At 33.1% G+C, this 17,697-nt stretch overlaps 1 protein-coding gene across 1 annotated transcript in view; it reads right to left on the minus strand.

Moving 5' to 3' along the window:
- Positions 1-17,697, minus strand: part of LEKR1 (leucine, glutamate and lysine rich 1) — a 175,705-nt gene that overhangs the window by 91,458 nt on the left and 66,550 nt on the right. Inside the window, exon 5 of the mRNA XM_069473050.1 lies at positions 8,627-8,812. Within this exon, the coding sequence (XP_069329151.1) occupies positions 8,627-8,812 (186 nt within the window). The remainder of the gene's footprint in view (positions 1-8,626; positions 8,813-17,697) is intronic.

Consider the following 17,697-nt stretch of genomic DNA (forward strand, 5'->3'; position numbering starts at 1 on the left):
AACTCCATATAAGCCGCCCCCAACTTTTTGGCACCAGGGACTGGTTTCATGGAAGACAGTTTTTCCACGGACTAGGGGATTAGAGTGGGTGTGTTGTGGGTGGGGGAGGGTAATGTGGAGCTCAGGCAGCGATGCGCAGCCCATTTCCTAACAGGCCACAGACTGGTATTGGGCTGCAGCCCAGGGATTAGGGACCACAGAATTCTATTTGAATAAAATTTTGAATACACTCAAAGTTTCCAAATCATGGTTTGGGTGTGGCAAAGTCGTAACATGTAACCAAAATGTTTGTATCCCCATAATATCCTGAAATAAAGAAATAGATAAATAAATAAAAAGAAAAAAAAAACCTGATTTGCTCATTCCTTATACTATACCCACTAGCAAAAAACCATTTGAAGCATTAGAATCTTAGAATTCTAAGCTACCTAGTTTAACTTCCCACCAAACCTGGAAATCCTTTTATAATATATCTGAAAGATAACAATCCAGACTCAGCTCATTTCTTTATAAGGCAGCCTAATATTGTTAAATAGCTTTATTAAGGCAAAATTATTTTCTAAAATCTGCTTCCCTAAAATGTTAACTTCCTGGTTCTAATTGCACTGGTTGGAAAGAAAGAAACTAAATATATTCTCTTCTCTACATGGCAGCCCACTAAAAAACAGTGGCACCTTTTCTTATAAATATTACACATTTCCAGTTCCCTCAAAAGTCCTCAAATAAATGACTTCCAGATTCCAGTATGCCAATTTCCAAAGGAAAGAGCATTCAACACTGCATACAAGGCTTTAGTTATAAACTAGGCATCAAATGAAATGGGACATTTAATTTCTTTAATCTAGGTTTTGCCATAGTTAAGGCATATCCTATCTTTGTTGCTTACTAGCTTTGTAACCTAAAGCAGGTAACTTAACTTGACTAAGGCTGGATTTCTTCACTTGCAGTGTAAGGATAATAATGGTACCTACCCCACTGGGCTATTTGAGAAGTAAATGAGATAAAGTATGTCAAAAATTAGTACAGTGCCTGGAAAATAGCCCGTATTCAGTAAATGTCAGCAACTATTATCATATAGCACGGTCGAAAAGACAGTGAGCTTTGGAACTGGCCTGCCTAGGTACAAAGCCTGGCTTTAATATTTACTAGCTGTGTGACCTTGGAGAAGTTATTTAACTTATCTGGCCTTAGTTTTCTTATTTATAGAATGGATATAATAATAGTCCCTACCTTAAACAGTTTTTGTAAGAATTCTCAAGTGGAGAATTGCATTTTACTTCATATTTCAAAGGAACATTTACAAGAATTGATCATGTACTCAGTATTAAGAAAAGCTGTTGGTTTCAATTTACTATTATTTAGTTGAGAATTGCCACAGCAATATTCATAATATAAACAGACCTATTATATTCCTTTCTTTTAATATCTGTGTCAGATTTTTGTTAGGGTTATTCTGGCCTTGCAGAATGAGCTGAGAAATGTACTCCAATTTTTGGTTGCTTCAAAAATAATGCATAAAATTAGGATCCTATGTTCCTTGAAAGTTTAGTAGAATTTGCTTGTAAAATCATCTGGCCTTTCTTTGTAGGAAGACACTGCTTCAATTTATTTAATAGTTATAGGACCTTTTGATTTTTTAAGTTAATCTTAGTGAGATATATTTTTCTAATAATATGTCCATTTCATTCAAGATTTCAAAGTTGTTGACATAAAGTTGCTCAGAGCATTCTCTTTTCTTATTTTTTACTCTTCTATTATCTGTAGTCATTGCTTCTCTTTCATGCCTTATATTGTTCACTTGTGTCTTCTCTATTCTTATGATTAAACTTGCCAGAGGTTTGTCTATTTTGTTGGTTAAAAAAAAAATGAATGTTTTATTTTGTTGATCTTTATTGTATCATTGTTTTCTATTTCACTGACTGCTGCTCTTATTTTTATTATATTTTTCCTTCTGTGTTCTTTGAGTTTATTCTTTTCTTCTTATATAAGTATTAAAGGCTGTATATTTCCCTCAAGGCACTACTTTGGCTACATCCCACAAGTTTTGATATATAGTATTTTTACTATCATTCAGTTCAAGATACTTTTACATTTTAATTAGGATTTCTGTTTAAACACAAAAATGATTTAGCAGTGTGTTTTTATAAAAGTGTAAATGAGACAAGGATACCCACTATCACCAATCTATTTAACATTGCATGTGAAGTCCTAGCCAGTGCCTGAGTGTTGTCATGAACCAAGGATTATGAATAATCCAATTGAATGCTCCTGAGGTCCACTAAAAACCAGGGGAAAAAAGAAAAAATAGATTGAGAAATCTAACAAGCTTCCAGGTACAAGAAAGAGTTACTTTTAAAAGAAAAAGAATCAGAGCTGTAGTAGACTTCTCATCTGCAACACTATAAGCTAAGAGCCAATGCATTGGCATTTACATTTTTTGAGAGAAAGGATCCCAAGAATTGTACACACAGCTAAGACATTAAATCCATCAAGTAGAAAATTATATCATATAGTATATTATGAAGGAACATTTACAAAACTTAATCATGTATTCAACATAAAGAAAAGCTTAACAAGCTCATTCTTTAATCAGAATACCTCAATTAAATAAATAAATCTCCAAAACAATTAACTACTTAGAAATTAAGAAATGTACTGCTGGATAGCCCTTCAGTAAAAGAAAAAATGAGAAATAACAGATTATTTAGAGAGTATCCAAAAGAAGAAAATTTCACATTAAAAGCTATCAGACGGAGAAAGTATTACTCATAGGAAAATTTATACCCTTAAAGGCCTCTATTATTTAAAAAAAGATGATAAATAAATCAGTATTCATCTTCAGAAGGCTAAAAAATAAAAACAAAATACCAAAAGAAACTGAGAAAATGGAATTAATAAGTACAGAAGTGAAAAATAATATTATATAAAATAAAGGTTGTAGAAAGCATAAAAAAATCCCAAAGCTAGGCCTCTGAAAAGACTAAAAAAAAAAAAAAAAAAAAAAGAAAAGGAAAAGATCTGGCAAGCCTGATTAATAATAAAAGATAAAACAAAAATACACAAGATTAAAAATCAGAAATCAGGTATAACTATAGATAAAGGAGATATTTAAAAAATAAAATCATGTATTACATACCCCTTTTGGCTATCAGAGTTTAAATTTATGAAAAATAAATGATTTCCTTTCAAAATAAAAATAATCAAAACTAATCTGAGAAGCAAAAATTAAATAGTTGTATTACCACAGAAAACTTTGGAAATATTAAGTATTATAACTCCCATTGAAAGAGGCATAAATCAGATTAGTTTATAAATTGAATTTTACCTTAAAACGCTGGGTACATAGTGGAATTTTATCTAACTTTTAAAGAACAGATAATCCAATGTTATTTAAACCTATTTATTTTGAAAAGTTTACTTAATTTTAATACAAAAGTCTGACAAAGTTAGTGCCCCCCCAAAAAAAATTTTATAGCCCAATCTCACTCATGAATATAGGTACTAAATTTATAAATAAAATATAATCATGTAGAAAACAATATATAAAAAAGGAAAGAATGCAGGGTTTATGCCATGCAAGCAAAGGTGCTTTACTGTTGGGAAATTTATCAACACTAATCTACTTTATAAGTTGGTTAAAGGACAAAAAATCATGCTATTACAGTCATGTGCTGTATAACAATGTTTTGGTCAATGGACTGTATATGTGACAGTGGTTTCTTGAGATTATAATGGACCTGAAAAATTCCTGTCACCTAAGTGACATTGTAGCCATCATATCACAACACATTACTGACACGTTTGTGGTGATGCTAGAGTAAACAAACTTACTGCTCTGCCAATCTTATAAAAGTATAGCATATATAATTCTGTACATTATAATAATACTTGATAATGATAATAAACGACTATGTGACTGGTTTATGTATTTACTATATTATACTTTGTTATTTTACAGTGTATTCCTTCTACTTGTTAAAAAAAAAAAAGTTAACTATAAAGCAGCCTCAGGCAGGTCCTTCAGGAATTATCCCAGAAGAAGGCACTGTTATCATAAGAGGACAGCTGCATGAATGTTATTGCCCCTGGAGACCTTCCAGTGGGACAAGACATGGAGGCGGAAGACAGTGATATCTATGATCCTAACCCTGTGTAGGCCTAGGCTAATGTATAGAATAAGTATATAAAGAAAGACCATTTTTGTACAACTGTACAGTGTTTATGTTTTAAGCTAAGTGTTATTACAGAGTCAAAAAGTTTATTAAAAATTTTAAAAGTTTTGGGTAGATACCCAGTAATGGGATTGCTGGATCAAATAAATGGTAGTTCTACGTGTAGTTCTTTGAGATATAGCCATATTACTTTCCACAGAGGTTGTACTAGTTTGCAGTCCACCAGCAGTGTATGAGCATTCCTATCTCTACGCATCAACACCAACATTTATTGTTTTGAGACTTTTGATAAAAGTCATTCTCACTGGAGATAATATTCAGCCACAAAAAACAATGGTGATATAGCAGCACTTGTATTATCCTGGATAAAGCTGGAACCCATTCTACTAAGTGAAGTATCACAAGAATGGAAAAACAAGCACCACATGTACTGACCATCAAATTGGTATTAACTGACCAACACTTAAGTGCACACATAGTAATAACATTCATTGGGTGTCAGGCAGATGGGAGGGGAGTGGAGGGGATGGGTATATATACACCTAATGGGTGTGGTGTGCACCGTCTGGGGGATGGACACGCTTGAAGCTCTGACTTGGGTGGGGCAAAGACAATATATGTAACCTAAACATTTGTACCCCTGTAATATGCTGAAATAAAAAAAAATTAAAAAGAAAGTTTAAAAGTTTATAAAGTAAAAAATGTTACAGTAAGCTAAGGTTAACTTATTAGAGAAAGAAAAATATTTTTCAATAAATTAGCATAGCCTAAGTATACAGCATTTCTAAAGTTTACAGTAGCATACTGTAATGTCCTAAACTTTCCCATTCACTCACCACCCACTCACTGACTCACCCAGAGCAACTTCTAGTCCTGCATGCTCCATTCAGTATAGGCACCCTATACAGATGTATCTTTTTTTTTTTTTAACTCTTATATTGTACTTTCACAGTACCTTTTCTTTGTTTAGATACACAAATACCATTGTGTTACAATCGCCTACAGTATACAGTACAGTAACATGCTGTACAGGTTTGTACCTAGGAGCATATAGTCTAGGTGTATAGTAGGCTATATAATCTAAGTTTGTGTAAGTACACTCTATGATGTTCACACAATAATGAAATTGTCTAATGATCCATTTTTCAGAATGTATCCCCATTATTAAGAAATGCATACTATAAATCAATAGATGTTGAAAAGGCATTTGTCAAAATCCAAAAGCATTTCTAATAAAACATCTAAGTACAATGGCAATAGAAGAAAAATAAAGAATATTTACCAAAAAACAAATACTAAATATACTTTCAACTGGCCAAACACCAAATAATTTCAACTAAAATCAGGATCTAGATGAAAAATGCTCACTGTCACCATTATTATTTAACAGAGTCTCAGAAGTTCAAATGAATTTAATAAGATATGAACAAGATAAGAAAATTAAAAACAGATACAAACACTGGAAAAGAGCGATGAACTCTTTTTGGGGGGTGTGGTCACTGGTGGTATTATTGTATAATTAGAAAATCCATGAGTCACTAATAAAAAACATCTACTGTAGAATAAATATGAGAACTTTGTAAAGTGGGTAGATATAAAACAAATATACAAAATTCAATAGCTTTTATCTATCAACAAACACAAAGAGGCAAATGATAATAAATTTAATAAGAATGAAAAAGAAAAGGTTTAATAAAACTATAAAATTTTATGAAAGAACAAAAACATTGAAAAATGGAATGACAGACTGGCATGGTGGCTCACGCCTGTAATCCTAGCACTTGGGAGGCCGAGGCGGGTGGATCGTTTGAGCTCAGGAGTTCGAGAGCAGCCTGAGCAAGAGCAAGACCCCATCTCTACTAAAAAAATAGAAAGAAATTAGCCAAACAACTAAAAATATATAGAAAAAATTAGCCGGGCATGGTGGCACATGCCTGTAGTCCTAGCTACTCAGGAGGCTGAGGCAGGAGGATTGCTTGAGCCCAGGAGTTTGAGGTTGCTGTGAGCTAGGCTGACGCCACGGCACTCTAGCCCGAGCAACAGAGTGAGACTCTGTCTCAAAAAAAAAAAAAAAAAAAAAAGAAAAGAAAAAGAAAAATGGAATGACAAATCATATTCTTAAATGAGAAGACTTTTACAATATTAAAAAGACAACATTACTGAAAATGTCAATTCTCTCAAAAATTAGTATATAAACATAATGCAATTCCAATTAGAATCCCTGTTGGGATTAGAATTGAGTGAAATTATCTTAAAGTTTACGTGGAGGAATAACTGCCTATGAATATGTAAGAAAGGTATAAAGGTTAGAGAGAGAAAAACTTTACTACGTACCTCGCAGAGCCTTTGGATCAGTGGTAAATAAAACTATCTTAAAGTTCAAATGGAAGAATAACTGCCTGCAAATATATATTTAAAAATAAGAACATCCTTGTTTGTATAGTGGTAAGTATCCAAAAATGTTTTTAAAAAGTAAGAATAGAACAGAAGAGAGTAATAGTTGCTAGTCCACATGGTTCCTGACTTACAATGGTTTGACTTATTTTTTTGACCTTATGATGGGTTTATCAGGATGTAACTCCATCGTAAGTTGAGAAGCTCCTTATGACTTATGATGGGGTTATGGTTTCTACTGAATGGATATTGCTTTTACACCACTATAAAGTCAAAAAATTGTAAGTTGAACCATGGGTAAGTTGGGGACTCTGCTGTGTTGCTAGCATTAGATGCATTTTTTACTTAGATATTTTCAACTTAGGATGAGTTTATTGAGATATAACCCCATTGTAAGTCAAGGAGCATCTGTATATATATATAATTTTAACATATGACAAATAGTAGTTCTATTTAGTGGGGAAAGGATGGATTATTTAATACATAATACTGACACAACTGGCAGCCCATTTGGAAAGGAATAAATCTGGACCTCTATATCTCATACCATATTAAAAATAAATTCTATAATATATGTATTAATGAATTAAGTGAAAGAAAAACCAGGGCTATATGTACTATCTAGGAATGGGATTGTTTTAACCAAGACTAACTATATAAACAAAGAAAGATAATTTGATCATACCAAAATGAAAAACTTTGATATTATAAAATTTACCATTAAAAAGTTAATAGGAAAATTATACATTACAGAAAAATGAATATAGAATATAATTAACATCTATAATATACAAAATGCTCCTAAAAATTAACAAGGAATAAACAAAATGTGGTATTAATATATATATACACAATGGGACACTATTCAGTCACAAAAATGAATGAAATCCTATTATTCACAGCAACATGGATGGAACTGCGTATAATGGTGGATATTAAGTTAAATGACATAAGCCAGAAACAGAAAGTTAAACACTTAGGACCTAAAAAATGTGAGTTGCCTTCCCTATTTCAGGTTAGCTTTGGGATTGGGTTACTGGCAAAGATATTTTCTAAATGACTACTTGGCTCTAATCTCTCCTAATGACCACTTGGCTCTAACCTCCATTCACTGCTAACAGATTAATTTTTCTTTTTCTTTCTTTTCTTTTTTTTTTTTTTTTTTTGAGGCAGAGTCCCTCTCTGTCACCCTGGCAAGAGTGCTGTGGCATCAGCCTAGCTCACAGCAACCTCAAACTCCTGGGCTCAAGCAATCCTTCTGCCTCAGCCTCCCGAGTAGCTGAGACTACAGGCACGCACCACCATGCCCGGCTAATTTTTTCTATATATTTTTAGTTGTCCAGCTAATTTCTTTCTATTTTTTAGTAGAGACGGGGTCTTGCTCTTGCTCAGGCTAGTCTCAAACTCCTGAGCTCAAACAATACACCCGCTTCGGCCTCCCAGAGTGCTAGGATTACAGACATGAGCCACCGCGCCCAGCCCAGATTAATTTTTCTAAACCACTATTTTTATGGTATCATTTTCCTGATTACCAATTTTCAATGATTCCGTAATATCTTCAGGTAAAAGTACAAACTCTTTAGCCTTATGGCCAAGGCATGCACTCCTCTGAGACAGAGACATGTTTAAAAACTTTGCCCACAGTGCCCCAAACACAATTTTTAATCTTTTCATTTGGGAAAATTAAGGATTGCCTAAAAATTTAGATTTGCCTTTAGAAGGAAAGGCAAATATTTTAGAAGGCAAATATTTTAGAATGAAATATAGGAAAACATAGATATACTGAAGTCAATTCCACTGTTTTTCTGAAATCTTACTTTGTAGTCGAAATGTGTTTCATATATCCACTTAAGTCTTATCACTCTAAATAGTAAAATTGGAAGGAATGATAGCAAATATTGATCACAGACACAGTTATCACCATAGTTACTAATAATTAGGCATATTTGCAAATACAAAATAAATGAAGACTCTGTTGTGATTATAAGAAAAAATTTAGACATTTCCTTATATAGCTATAAAGCTAGTTACTAGCAACGGTAAAAAAGAATTTTCTTTACCTAATACTTCTTTTTGTAAATCATAGCATCTGGTTTGCAAGTTTACTTCCTGTTGTTTGAATGTCTGAATCTGCTGAGACTTCAGTATGGCTGCATCTGACAACAATTTCAGATTTTTCATTTCCTCTTCAAGACACAGTTTATTTTTCTGGGACACTGTCAAACTTTTATTTAGTATGTCTATTTCTGTAAAGAAAATTCAAAGTTTACAAATAGTCAACATTGAATCATAAAACATTTCTCTAAAAATTGATTAGTTTCTTTTAGGAAATTGAAAGCTGAGTTTTCTGAGATTATAATGACACCTAACCAAAAGGTTAAATTTAATTCAATAGCCATTCTGAAAAAGAAATGAGAAAAAGGGCTATAAGGCTTAATAATGCATGAAATCTTTTAGTAATTTGTTTAGCCTTTAAATTGCATTAAATGGCAATATAACCTGTTTTTAAATACTTACATAAATAAAAACATATTATTTGTGTAATGGTTTGGGTTTTATTGAAATTACATTGTTTTCTTGCAAAATGTATCAAAAAAGTAAATTTAAATATGCTAACATGAGCTGGTTCGGGAGCATCTGTAAGAGAGTAACTAGGATAGATTCTATACATATTATGAAGAGATAGTAGGAGTAGAGAGGACTGGAAGGATGTAGGGTCTAAAAATAATAAATTTATAGGCAGAAAGCATTAGTTAATATATCTTATGAGTCTAATAGTACTCTGCCCCCCTAAAATAAGACCAGAATTCGTCAGAGCAATTATTTATTATTCTATCTACTTAAGTTTAATAAAAATATGTCTTCACAACTCAGATTTAAATGTGCTTTTATATAATTTTGTGAGAAATGCATAGAGCACATTATCCTTCAGAATGATAATTAGCAAGCTCCCCCTTCATCCTTTTCTGCACTGCTGCTTCAACCTACCATTAAATTAGAAGAACACACACCAAACAACAATAAAATACTATAAAATCTGTACAACCACAATTAATTGAATTGATGAGGATGTGATCTACATGAAAATCTGGATAGTTTGCTTTTCCAGAGGGTTCACTTGACATTCCCTTCTTTGGTTAGCCCATCCTGACTGGGCTGTGTGATGGGTTCAGCGTATGATTGGATGTCAAAAGAGGTCGGCTTGGTTTATTGCTCTTGGAGCCACCAGAGCAGAAATAGCAGACACATGGGGGAAACCCAGAAGTAAGATATATAGGACAGATGTGGCAGCAGAGGAAATAAGGCCAGCAAATGGCTACAGGAGAAGTAAAGCAGTGAGGTAGCAGGAGGCACTAAAAAGAGCATGACTTAAGAGATGAGCAGGATCAGGAATGAGGACCGAAGGGAGAAAAGCAAAATGTCTTTCCGTGGGTAGAAAGTACGTCTGGGAGAAAAAGTGGCATTTATGACAGACCTGAGGCATGAGCACAAGGGCTCTGGCACCTTCTTCACTTTTAGTTTCTGCTCAAAATAGAAAACCTGGAGAAATAATTTGGCAGGGACCAAATAAGTGGGGGTCTCCTATAATCCAGTGATTGTGTGAGAACTTTAGTCCCTAAAAATATCTATATGCTAAAGTTTTAAAAAGAATGTAGCTAAAGAAAATAACGTTAGTTTTCCTTTACCTCTAAGAAGTCTTTCTGGGTATTTCTGTATCCATAAAGGTGACTTCTTATGGCTGAATAAACATACCCGTATCTGTCTGTGTTTAAGTCAGAATGACACTGCAGAGGAGCACACACATGCTGTCACCTATTTATCATTTGCCAAAATGGCACTGCTTAGGTTAGCAAGCTGACTTTGTTAACGTACACTACACTCTAAAATAACTACTAATGTCAGTGTGACTTTCTATCTGACATTAAAATAAAAACCTGCAATACAAATTTATTTGTAAAATATATTCTAACACATGGAAAAGTACAGCAAGATTTCAAAACTAAGAGGAGCTACAACATTCCTAATATGGAGTAAGGAAAAAGTAAATTCAGAGGAAGTGAGTTAAGTAAACATTCCTGTACCTATGCACTCCTGGTATCAAAGATTCAATTCTACCTTTGCCTTTATACAATTTCATACTTGTCAATCATGTGTCCCAGTTTAGGGTTCAGAAATTATGATCCATACCAGGTCAACCTATACTTGTCATTGTATAATACCCACCTTGGGCCTTCCCTGTCTCAGCATCACTTCATGAGAAAGGTCCTCCTATCCTCACACACTCAGCCTACCACAGCTCAAACGCTACCTCTGCGTAGAAATCCTTTCTGACAGGACTGTACATGACCTTGATCTTCCTGGAACTCACAACAATTTGCACCATTTGTACTGCACTGATCACATGCATATATGTGATCTATTATTGGACTATAAATTATTTTAGGCCAGACACAATATCTTACTTGCTTTCATTCCCCCCATAATTTCTACCACAATGTCCTAGAATTAAGGGGAGTTTAACGAATACCTATTAAATGAGTAAAGGCATTGTTGAGCAAAGCTTCTAAATTAGTTCCTAATATACCACTAGTTGAAGATACTGAATATGTGTTTATCTCAGCCATCATTTCAGAGGCAGGCATTTTGAGCCCCATATTTTTTACTGTCAGAGTAGGTTAGACAGTTAAAACATACATCCAAAAGAAAGAAACATTTTTAATAGGATAAGCATATAGGCCTATTCTATCCCCAATTTCATCAATTTGGTGAAAAATATGGACTAAATTTCTGAAGTCTAATTCTAGATTTGAATTTTAAAAGTTCAAGAGCCATATAGTCAATAGTAGTTTGGGAGTGGATGCAAATTTGATTTTTCACCTGATAAATATTCTGCCTTGGTAAAAAATGTTATCTGAAAGTTATTTTATTAAAATATGCTCTGGTTTAAGAAAATCTAATCTATGAATATTTAAATTTAAAAATATTGATTACATAAAACAATATTCATTCACTAGAAGAATAGGAAATACTTCACTCATATCTGCTATTCAATATTCAGCGTACATTATCAGCAAGAAAATATTAAGCAATGCCTTTTTCTGGGAATGTTGTTTCTGTTTTGTACTTTTATTTTAAAACCTAACATAATTTTAACATGCAACTCTTTTAAAGGAGCTGAATAATATTATAAAATGTGTATGGGGTTTACTTTATTTATTAGTTTGCTAGGACTGCTGTAAGAAAGAACCACAGATTGGGTGGCTTAAATGACAGAAATTTATTAACATTTTCTCATAGTTCTGGAGGCTAGTTTATCAAGGTGTCAGCAAGACTGGTTCCTTCTGAGGGCAGTGAAGAAAGGACCTGTTCTAGGTCTCTTTCTGCCCCATGTCTTCACATGGTGGCTCTTGGTGTCTGAGTACAAACTTTCTCCTTTATAACACCAGTCAGATGGGATTAGGGCCCACCCTAATGACCTCATTTTAATTTAGTTACCTCTTTAAAAACCCCATCTCAGTTACATTCTAAAGTACTGGGGATGAGGACTTCAATACTTCAACATATGAATTGGGTAGGAGTTGGGGGACACAACTCAGCCCATCACACTATATTTTAGAATATTTGTTATTTAAAATGTTTGCAATATTGTTAAAGTTTATAGCCAACATATGTTTTTAGCTTTTAGAATAAGTGCTATTATATAATTCACGAGCTAGTGCAAGTACAATTAGTAGCATTAATTTTATGTAATCAATTTCTTTACCTTGATAAAAATTTTTCTGTCGGTTTTAGTCCTGTGATCTTAGTCAAGTGAATTTAAAATCATGTTAGGTCATTGTGTCATTAGGAAACCTCTTTATATAACCTTATCAAGGCATTCTGATGTTACACAGTGTGATCATTAGTTCACAAGACTTTACTTTCCTATTACAATAATAGGAAAAAAGCTTCAGTGACTAGATTTATTAAATGAAGGAATCAAAAAAATACTATACAGATTTTTAAAAAACTTTTTATTTTAAAATAATTATATATTTACAAGAAGTTGGAAAAAAATGTATAGGGAGGTCCTGTCTCCCCTTAACCATACTTCTGCTCATGTTGACACTTTGTATAACTGTAGTACATTATCAAAACTAGGAAACTGACATTGGTACAATCCATAGAATTTATTCATATTTTTTCAGTTTTGTGAGGGAGTGTGTGTGTGTGTATAATTCCATGCAATTTTATCACAAGTGTAGCTTCATATAGCTACCACTACAGTCAAAATACAGAATTGTTCTATTACCATGAAGCTTACTCCTGCTATCCCTATATAGCCAAACCTACCACTATCCCCACTTATCCCTAATCCCTGGATACCACTAATCTGTTCTCTACATCTATAATTTTGTTATTTCAAGAATGCTATATAAATAGAATCATATATTATGTAAGCTTTGGAGATTGGCTGTTTTCACTCAACATAATTTCTTGAGGTTAATTCAAGTTGTTGCATGTATTAATGTGTTCCCTTCTTTTGCTAAGTAGTATTATACGGTATGGATATATCAAGGTTTGTCCTTCATCCATTGAATGACATTGAGTTGTTTCCAGTTTGGGGCTATTATGTATAAAGCTGCTAAGAATATATACATACAAGTTTTTTTGTGAACATGGGTTTTCATTTCTCTAGGATAAATGCCTAAGAATACAAATGTTGGGTCATGTGGTAAATGCATTTTTAGTTTTAGAGGAAACTGCAAAATTATTTTCTAGAATGGCTGTACCATTTTACATTTCTACTAGCAATGTTTTTTTCTTTTTCTTATTTTTTAGTTTATTTATTTATTTATTTTTATTTTATTAAATTAAACTTCTTTTTAACCCTTCTCCACTTCGGCCTTCAAAGTCCTCATTTGAATATTTGCTACTACCATCCTACTAGCAATGTTGAGTAATCTGGTTTCTCTGACCCTTGCTAACACTTGGTATAGTCAGTCTTTTTAATTTTAGACATTCTAATAGATGTGCAGTAGTATTTCATTATGGTTTTATTTTGCATTTTCCTGATGGCTAATGATGCTGAACATTTTTGCATGCACTTATTTGCCATCTATATATCATCTTTGGTGAAATTTCTGCTCATATATTTTGCCTATTTTCTTTTTTTTTTTTTTTTTTTTTTTTTTTTTTTTTTTTTTTTTTTTTTTTTTTTTTTTTTTTTGAGACAGAGTCTCACTCTGTTGCCCAGGCTAGAGTGAGTGCCGTGGCGTCAGCCTAGCTCACAGCAACCTCAAACTCCTGAGCTCAAGCGATCCTCCTGTCTCAGCCTCCCGAGTAGCTGGGACTACAGGCATGCACCACCATGCCCGGCTAATTTTTTCTATATATATTTTTAGATGTCCATATAATTTCTTTCTATTTTTAGTAGAGGTGGGGTCTCGCTCATTGCTCAGGCTGGTCTCGAACTCCTGAGCTCAAACGATCCGCCCACCTCGGCCTCCCAGAGTGCTAGGATTACAGGCGTGAGCCACCGCGCCCGGCCTATTTTGCCTATTTTCTGATTGGATTTTTTAATGTAGCGTTTTAAGAGTGCTTTACATATTCTACATACAAATGCCTTGTTGGATATGTGGCTTGCAAACATTTTCTCCCAGTCTGTAGATTTCTGTTCATCCTTTTAACAGGTTCTATCACAGAGAAAAAATTCTTAATTTTGCTGAGATCCAATTGATCAGTTTTTCCTTTTAGGTGTCATACTTTGGTTCAAATCTAAGAACTCTTTGTCTAACCCTAGGTCCCAAAGATTTTCTTTTTTTTTTTTTTTTTTCCTAAAAGTTTTGTATTTTACATTTAAGTCTGTGATCAATCAATTTTGAGTTAAGTTTTATATAAAGTGTGAGGTTTAGGTCAAGGTTCTTTTTCTTTTTTCTTTTGGCCTAAGGATATCAATTTGTTCTAGCACCATTTGTTAAAAGGACTATCCTTCCTCCATTGAGTTGCTTGTGTATCCTTGCCAAAAATTAGTTGAGTTTATTTTTATGCGTCTAATTATACAGATTTTTTAAAAATTACAAGTGAAAAACATTAACTTTCTTCCCTTTTTTAGGAGAAAAGCTATAAGTTTTATACCCATACTGGTAATGTCCAATAGTAATATATATAATGCAAGCCATATTTGTAATTTTAAATTTCTAGTAGTCATATTAAAAATATAAAAATTTTAAAAAATAAAATTTTTAAAATGTAAAAATAAACATGTAAAATTAATTTTAACAGTGTATTTTATTTAACTCCATATATCTAAAATGCTATCATTTCAAAAAAGAGGCTTTAGCCACATTTCAAGTCCTTAATAGCCACATGTGGCTGGTGGCTAACCTAATGGACAGTGAAGGTCTATATGCTTTTTAGTCTTTTAGCTGTGGCTAACACCTGTAATCCCAGCACTTTGGGAGGCCAAGAGGGGAGGGTTGCTTGAGCCCAAGAGTTTGAGACCAGCCCGGGCAATAGTGAGACCCTATTTCTACAAAAAATAAAAATAAAATAAATTAGCTGGGTGTGGTGTTGCATGCCTGTAGTCCCAGCTACTCAGGAAGCTGAGGGAGGAGGATCACTTGAGACCAGCAGTTTGAGGTTACAGTAAGCTATCATGATGCACTGTACTCTAGCCCTGGCCACAGAGGCCCTATTGCAAAAATAAATAAATAAAATAAAATATGATTAAGAATTATACTACTGATAATAACCCACATAAAATGTGTTCCTGGCTTTCAGGCAAGTGCAGCTCAGAACGAAGACTCTACTCTCTTCTCAGATTATAGAAGTAATATATAAACATTACCCAAAAAACCTTAGAAAATACTCAGAGATTTTAAAAAAGAATATAAAGATTATTAGGAATCTCGCCATTAAAATTTGGGTGTACTTTACTTCCATTTCAATTCCATAAAGTTCACTGACTACCTACTATGTGACATGCACAATTCTCTTAAAACACTAAGAGTACAGCATTTAGTCGAGAAGTCAAAATTCCTATCTCTGGGGAGATTAGTAGGAGGAAACTAACAGTAAACACGTAAGTCAATAAATGGATAAGAATATTTCTGACAGTGATAAATATTATTGAAAATGAAAAAGAAAATTGGGATAGAGAAGAACTGTAAGGGAAGACAACTTTAACTAGGTGGTCAGCAAAAATCTTTTTAGGACATGAATCTGAACTAAGACCTAAATCACAAGAAGGGGCAGCTACTCGTTCTGGGAGATTGTTAGCCAATTTCCCGTTCAGGAACCTGAAGTGCCTCCCTCTTTCTACATACCATACAGTTGTGGCCATGGGTCACGTTCAGGGAGAATAAAGTGAATGAGGTTTACTGAGAGAGGAGCATTGTTCCTCCACACGGAGGGGTTGTCAGTGTGTCCTTGCTTGTTCTTTCCTTTTCTGTGTTTGTGACATATTGCTCTGTGTGTTCCTGGATATGCAGTTTAATAAAAATAACAGTCCTAAAATGGACAATTGGCTTAAAAGATTCCTGAAAAGAAAACATGAATTACAGAAAATATTAATAATGCAACACAAATGAAAACAAAAACTGGTAGAGTTGATGCCTCTTCTATTCTAGTAGTATTGAGTTCATTATTACTGATATTATGAGATAAATATTCTATAATAAGATGTGAAAAGACATTCAAAAATGAGAAAATTATGAGATAATTTGAAATGTGGATTAATATCTTCTATACATATTGCAATACAATGACTATGATTAAAGAGACTGACAATACTAAGTGTTGGCAAGAATGTGGAGCAAATAGAGCTCTTGTACACTGTTGGTAGAAATGTAAAAGGTACAACCACTTTGTAAAACTTGGGTAGTTTCTTAAAAAGTTAAATATAACCTGCCATATGGCCCAGCCATCCCACTCCCAGGTATTTACCAAAAAGAAACAAAAACATATGTCCACAAAAAGATATATATGAATGTTCAAATAATGTAAATGATGCACAGAGTATATTTGTATGATGAAATACATTATGTAAAGTATATCTATATTATTAATTGTAGGAGACACTGTCACTGTGCTACCCATATCCTTTGGACCTTCAATGTTCATCTATGGAGTTCCATCTTCCAGTATCTGCATATCTGTGTCAGAGGAATCTTTTCCCTGCTACAGTTAATAATACAGTTATACTTTACATAGTTGTTTGTCATAATGTTCCTCTATTTGCCTAAATTTAATTCTTAAAGTTAATTTAAAAATTCAAAATTTGTATATTGTCATATACAAATGCATTTCTGAAGGCACGTTATGTGATAAAATTCTTAAGAAGTGAATTGAAGTTTCATGGTTTAAAATGATTTCCTTTTTCCAACATTTAGCCATGAAAATTTAAAAACAGAGAAAAGTTAAAAGAATTGTATAGAAAACATAAACATACACATCACCAAGATTACAATTAATATTTGTTTTATCACATAACTATTTATCTATCAGTTTATCCATCCATTGATCTTTTTTTAATTGATGTCAAGATAAGTTGCAGATATAAATATACTTCTCTCCTAAACACTTCAGCATACAGATTAGAGTTCAATATTTGTATATATTTCTTTTTATTTTCAAGTAAAATTTACATACAAATTTTCAAAGTTTATCCAGGTTACTACATTATCTGTGTGTTCAGTTGTTTTTTTGATAATCTATTCTCCTATTGATATACTCCTGGGCTTTTTCCAGTTTTAGAATATTTTGAATTCAGCTCAAATAAAGTTGCTGAATAGTCCCCTACAAGTATTTTGTGGACATTCTCTTGGATAAATTCCAAAGAGTAGAATTTCAGGGTCATTGGATAGATATATCTTTAGTTTAATAAGAAACTGTCGGATCTTTTTTCAAAGTGGCTGCCGCATTTTACACTCTCACCAAATTGTATGAGAATTCCAGTTCCTCTACTTTCTCACTAACATCTCCTGTTGTCTTTTCCATTTTAACCCATCAGGTGGGCTAATAATGTTGAACCCTTTTTATCATCTTTATTGGCTATTTGTATATCCTCCCTTTAAAGTGTCTGTTCAAATCTTTTGGCCATTTTTGATGGGACTGTTTGTCTTCTTATTATTGATTTGTGGGCATTCTT

This window comes from Eulemur rufifrons, chromosome 7, assembly GCF_041146395.1.
Source record: "Eulemur rufifrons isolate Redbay chromosome 7, OSU_ERuf_1, whole genome shotgun sequence".
NCBI classification, from domain to species: Eukaryota; Metazoa; Chordata; class Mammalia; order Primates; family Lemuridae; genus Eulemur; species Eulemur rufifrons.